At 31.0% G+C, this 6,487-nt stretch overlaps 1 protein-coding gene across 1 annotated transcript; it reads left to right on the top strand.

Annotated features, from left to right (window-relative positions):
• The first annotated feature begins 2,123 nt into the window (after positions 1–2,123).
• PPP1R15 (Protein phosphatase 1 regulatory subunit 15) lies at positions 2,124–6,386 on the top strand. Its single transcript, XM_070646642.1, has 2 exons — positions 2,124–3,959; positions 5,333–6,386. The coding sequence occupies exons 1-2, from the start codon at positions 2,730–2,732 to the stop codon at positions 5,549–5,551; spliced, it is 1,449 nt and encodes a 482-aa protein (XP_070502743.1). The 5' UTR covers positions 2,124–2,729; the 3' UTR covers positions 5,552–6,386.
• Positions 6,387–6,487: the final 101 nt, after the last annotated feature.

Below are 6,487 nucleotides of genomic sequence, written 5' to 3'. Positions count from 1 at the left end.
TTTTTTTGAATTTTTACTTTTTCAAAACTGCTTTTAAACATTTTTTAATTCTCAAATTTCAGCTACTTTATATTTTCAGGTTGACATAAGTTTTTCATGATATCCAAGTGACAATTTTTATGACAATTAACATGAAAATTGCTACATGAACGCAATATGTCAACAAATTGACTGTCACGAATAATTCGTATTGATCGAGTACAAATCTACAACGAACAGAATCACAGACAGCATTTGTATGAAATGCATAGAATATATCAACTGTCGATTAATATTCAAATTATATTTTGAACTAAACTAACTTTGATTTTCCCCTTTTATAGTTGTAAACCCCTTCATATTAATATTTTAGTCTGTTTTCTAACTTCAAACAATAAACATTATACCAGATGATCCTTAAAAATCCATTAGGAAGTTCTTTAATTATGTTTAATCATGAACAGAGTTCGAAATTGACTTAATATAAAATGAATTTTAAATAGAAGCTTTGATTTCATAAATTGATAGTCTAAATTCAAATTTATTATTTTTTTGACAATCTATAATGAAGCAATTATCTTTGGCTAAAGTCAAAAATTGAATTTTCATTCAAATTTCGTATTTTATTGCAACTAATGAGTTTTCATTCAAAAATTTTCAAATTTTCCCAAAAATACTCATTATTACATTATTGTTTAACCTTGGTTAGCTAAATTGCTGATTAATACAGCTTAAACAATACCTCCGTTCTAATATAATTATATTAACAGTATAAAAAAATGTAAAATTAATAATCTGTCAATTTTTTTCCATAGTGTTAGTGTTTACAACTTTTTTAACAGTTACAAATTGCGTTATTTCATGTAAACAAAGACTAACAGGTAAAAAGCAAGATCTGGAGAGCTTGCTAAACTAAAATACAGTAGATGAGTGTTATTCTCAGGTTATTATTCTCTTGAAAACTCGTTCTTTGTCTGCTAGGATATCTATATGTCTGTCTTGCAAGATGCTGTCATGGAAAGATGCTGTCGATAGAGATGATAATGAACTTTACATCGGTAATTGGTACGCGGCTGTCAGCGATAATGCCACCTTCAGACTCAAACTAAGGGAATCCATGGATTACAATTGGTCTTTATGGTCAGCGAAGTAAGTAAGTAAGAAATTCTTGTAAGATAGTCTTTCAAGTACATGAATCAGTCAAGCTTTAACATCTTGACCAACGTTGCTTTAAACAATATTAAATCCAACAATTTAGATGAAATATCTTTAAAAAATCATCTTTTCCACAACCTTTTTACAAAGAAAATAAACAAAAGAACATTAAAGGAATCTTTAATTGACACATGATAGCCTAAGGCTGAAAGTTCATTTTATTGGAACAAATGTCAGTCAAAAAGAATTCTTATTAGATATACCAAGAAGATGATCCACACGTGTAGTCAGAATCTATGACTGTTCTGCAATGTCATACTAAATATAGACTAGATTACAAGGTATGGTTTAGATCCATGACAATTGATTTCACCACTGCCCAGACAGACTGATGAATCTCTATCCTAATTACTTCTAATGAATCTGCTTATTATGAACATTCGTCACAAATCATTAAGCCATAAGCTTTTCATCAGATTGAGTTATAAATAGCTTGGTAATTACGAAAATTTAATTTTTTAAGTAGCAGCCTACATGTCTATTATTTTTTGATAATCTGTGTTATCACCTATTGTGACATTATATAACCGCAGAAGGCTGGTTTACATTTCTACGTGATAAGTGTCAGCTGATAAAAATATTTTGAAATTATTTTGGAGTTCCAACAAAGATTTCAGTTAATATCAGTAATATTTCGTGTCAGTTTTGAAATTCTGGTTAATTAGTTCTTTGTATCCAGTCAGAGACATCAAAAACAAAGCACAAAGAGATGAGTTTCTTTGTTGATCAAAAAATAACGGTCAAAAAATATTTGAAACTTTTTTGCGTAGTTTTAGAAAATATGAATAAAATCTAGTACAACAGTTGATGAATCAACGCGCGCTTTTACCTGATTTGAGACATTCCCCTGCTCATTATTGTTTTTATTATCAAACGGAACAGAATTAAGTAAAATAATTGGAAAAATAATTAAATTAAATTTTTAAGGAAATCAAATGAAAATGAAAAGGAACATTGACATATCCGTAAACTAACATATATATCATCAAGGTGAATAACGTGAGGAATCGAATGTAATAGATTATCCCACAATACGTGCAAAGGCAACATTTTTTATAGATTGAAGTGAAAAGATGGAACATTAAAATAATTTAAAATTCATAATAAGTGAAATCCTCATGCTGTAAAGATGGAAAAGTATCAAAAAAATGTAGTAAATTTAACAAGGATAACAAATAAGTCAAGTGAAATTGTGAAAAGAAAAGTTATAAAGAATAAATTAAATAAAAAAATTGTTACAAGCTTATTTCATCAGCCATTTTCAGCTTATACAAAGAAAATTTGTAAAGTGCAAGGAAGAATTATCAAATCGAGAAATTCGTATCATTTAAAAGAATCAAATTTGAGTGTTTTAAACTTTCTATTGCATTATAATCCAAATTTGTGGAAAGGACCATGCATTAGTTAATTTTTTGTCCATACCATTTTGTTGTTGAATTTAGTATAAAAAAAAGTGAAAAAAATATAGACAAATTTAAAGACAGTGACTTTATTGAATATAATAAGCATATAAACAATTGTGATTGAGATCGATAATGAATATAGCTTCAATGTTTACATCAAAGATTTCATCAGTTCCAGATTATCAACAACAAAGTGGTCATAAGAATTTTGATATACATTATAAAACATTTCTGCATCCAGTTAGTGTGCAGCACAACCAATCTAGTATGTTCGCTAATAATCCATTTCAAAGGACTTTTGCGTCTGTCGTAAGCTGCAAAACTCCAATTCTTCAAAAACCAAACGATAACGCGAGCAAAAGAGGTTTCCTTAAGACCAACGACGAAGGCATCCTTAGCTGTATTCTAAAGAAATTTACAATGCAAAAGAGAACAACAATGTTACCGCCAAAAGTACCATACTTTGAGTCACCACATGTTCAAAAGGAATTTGAAGATTTTACAACATTACCAGCATATTTACAACATAATAATCAAAGAACTACATCAGCCAAAATAAACTCACAAAGCATGCATAATTCAAATAATAAAAATCGACATGAAAAGCATCGTCATAGTATTGAGCATGATATTCGAGTTGACTGTGATATTTTCAGCATAAAGAAAGTTAATAACAACAACCAACAACAACTTAGAAATACAAAACAAACAAATGCAATGAAATTAGAAACTGAGAACCTGCCTAATATGGGAAATTCCATTAATCCTCCATTTGAAATTCAATCATTAAAGGAGTTTCCTGCCATTTCATCAACATCAACAACATCACATGATCAAACAGTCAATGCCAACATTATAACTACTACAAAAACCTCAACAGACGAAAGTGATGAAAGTGATTATGTCAAATTTCATGACGATATCGCCAAAACAACGCCTACATTCATTCCTCGAAGATATAATTTATGTGAAAAGGTCACAAATATCGTCAAATCACCGAAAAAACTTCTAAGTATTCCTATGATGTCGCCGAAGAGGTCGTGTCTAAAGCCAACAATGCGTCGTACAAGAACGATGTCAGAGTGCAGTGATGATTTTATTGTCTTTGATCGTAGCTGTTGTGGTGACAATAATACAAATATTGAAGATATCGAGAGTGATAATGAGATGGAGATGGAGGAGGATGATGATGACGAATCAGATATGTCTGATGAAGAGGATGATGGTGTTGTAGATGATAATAGTGATGAGAGTGATGAAGACTTGGACGAGGACTGTTTAGATGGAAATAATAATCAGCATTTGTCAGATATTATGAATTATGATTCACATCAGCCTGATTCAGGAGTTGAGGAAAGAAAGGTGAGTTTTGCTTATTTTTTGGATTAAGGTGGAGATTTCTTTGGATACCTGAATAGGGATTAAGCCATAAATTGTGAATATTTCGAGAAAAAGAAGAAATTTAAGTCATAAATTGAGAATGACTTGAAAATTTTTTATCTTACTAGACTGAAGCCATGTGGTTTTTAAACTTTATAAGATTCTTACTGGATTGCTTTGTCTAAGCAACGTGGATTTTTGCTATGGTTTCTTTGTTTTTCTATATGAAAATCATTAATTTCAATATTCACAATTAATTTATAGTCTAGTACAGTGCTGTACAATCTGTTTTGTGTCATGTCACACCTTGATGACAGTCCTCGACCAAAACCATACAATTTATATGGTTTTTGGCATTTTCAACCCTTTTTTTGACGTCAAGCTAGTTTACCGCGACACAAACTTTAAGCAACTCTGCCCAAGTACTTTAAATTAATATTATAGAAAGCTTTACATAGCAATCTTTGACCTTTAATTCAGTATATTAATACATGATGATGTAAGAAAGCTTAAAAAATGTGAAATGTGTAGGTCAATAGTCCAGCTGAGAGGAGATTTACTTTTCAACACTCAAAATCTTTCTAAATTTAGAATGTATGACGTAAATTTGTTGTGATTGAGTGGGTTTTTCTGTGCCTTATGAGATATGTCAATATTAGTTGGCAAAACAATAGAATTTTGTACACATATGGTATCTTATCAGTTCATGTTATTACTGCGAAACCTTGTATGAAACATAAACTATTCATGTATGGAACCTTACAAATTCTAAGGTTCTAGAGTAGAAAGTTCAATTTCTCATGAGATAGCCCGAATGGGACTCGAACCCATGTTCTAAGATTCTCAGTCGCATGCTTCGACCATTGAACTTCCGGGCGTTGCTAGTAAGCACCTTTTTATCTATTCAGTGCTCATTAAACAGCTCATATCGTTGTATTAAACCACAACACAAACACAACATTGAGAGCATGACATACTCATTGTTTACTTAATGCTGAACTACTCAGGTCTACGTCTTAACTTTTGTACTTTGTTTTTGTAAACAATTCATTCAGTAAACTGAGACGAAGCCATAAAAAAATGTATTATTTTTTAACGCAGTAGTCATTAATTAAAGTGAATTTCGAATATTCAACGAAATATTACTACTGTGCATGATAAATACCAAAATATTACGAAATATTGTTGAAATCATTAAATCCACATCATGGTCAGCAATTTCAGAGAATCATGTTCGTTGCTTTCCCAGAATACATTGATGACATCACAAAGAATTCCCTCCAAAAAGCTTCTTTATACTCAGAAACGCTTATGACTCATAACTAATATAAACAATCATGTTCTTCTTCTTTTAGGTTCACTTCAATCTAGTTCCAAAAGTACACACCATTGTGGCATGGAATTACGCATATAGACAGGCTAGACGAGGCGATATTTGGCGACAAGGTGCTGTGGACCGTGAACGATTTGCAAAGAGAGTTGCTGAGTGTAGTAAATCTATCAATCCAATATTGGACAGAGATCATCGAAACAGAATTTTTGAGGATAGATTTCGTCGACAAGAAGCTCAATGAAGTGGTTTACTGTAAATAAAAATTAGGTAATTTCACAAAACAAATACAATATATGGTTGATAAGATTGAGGATAAAAGAATTTGTATATAATTTATGTAAAGTATATATAAAGGTGATGTTCACAAATGACATCCTGAACTCAATTGTTGAGTCTGAAAGTGTATGACACTTAGATTCTTAAGATTGAGACATCTCAGAACATATCAGTTCCGACATCGACACCATACAACAGTGGTGAGCAACCTGTGTGCCACGTCACACCTACGTGGTATACCACGACCCAAACCGCACATAAAATGCGGTTCATGACATTTCCACTAGTGTTCCGTAGCGCATAGGTTGCCCACCACTGCCTCAGAGCAATCATTTGCTCCGCGACACACTGAAATGATGGACGTCATTTGTGAACGAGCCCCAACTAAGTGCAGAGATATAATGTTCATTGTTTATCCTTTGTCAAAGTAAAACCAAAGTTTTCAAATGAGAAAATCTAACTTAAAGTGAAGAAAAGTAAATAAATTGTATCAAGGGGTGTTCAACTATGAATTTTAAGCCTACTTTGATCTAATTTAGTTGACTTTTAAAGTTGAAATTCTAATTTTATGTTAAAAAATTGATGAAAATTCAAATTTTATGTGAAATTTTGATCAAAGTAAGCTTTAAATTCGATAAAAATGTAGTTGCACGCCCCTTTAATTATATATAATTTTCCAAGCGTAATAATGATGAGAGAAAAAATAATTTTTTTTTGCTTATAACATTATATTTATAAATTGCATGTTAATTTGATTATAATAAAAAAAATTTGTTCAATAAATATTAAAAGGCATTCAATCCGATAGCATTTTTTTAATATTATTAAACCTCTGTTCTCTACAGCCGTATCATTAAGATAAACGTAATGTTGAGTGAAAACACAATGATAATTCTGTCAC

Source organism: Chironomus tepperi, unplaced genomic scaffold, assembly GCF_022539635.2.
Source record: "Chironomus tepperi strain 1889 unplaced genomic scaffold, CSIRO-AGI_Ctep_v1 contig_364, whole genome shotgun sequence".
NCBI classification, from domain to species: Eukaryota; Metazoa; Arthropoda; class Insecta; order Diptera; family Chironomidae; genus Chironomus; species Chironomus tepperi.
Note: the sequence above shows the minus strand (reverse complement) of the source record. Positions and strands in the feature narration are given on the sequence as shown.

What these genes read in the sequence shown, in the direction of transcription:
- PPP1R15 (XM_070646642.1), top strand. Translation starts at nt 2,730, where the DNA reads ATGAATATAGCTTCAATGTTTACATCAAAGATTTCATCAGTTCCAGAT. An exon ending in CAGGAGTTGAGGAAAGAAAG is followed by an intron (nt 3,960 to 5,332) that starts GTGAGTTTTGCT and finishes TTCTTCTTTTAG; the next exon opens with GTTCACTTCAATCTAGTTCC.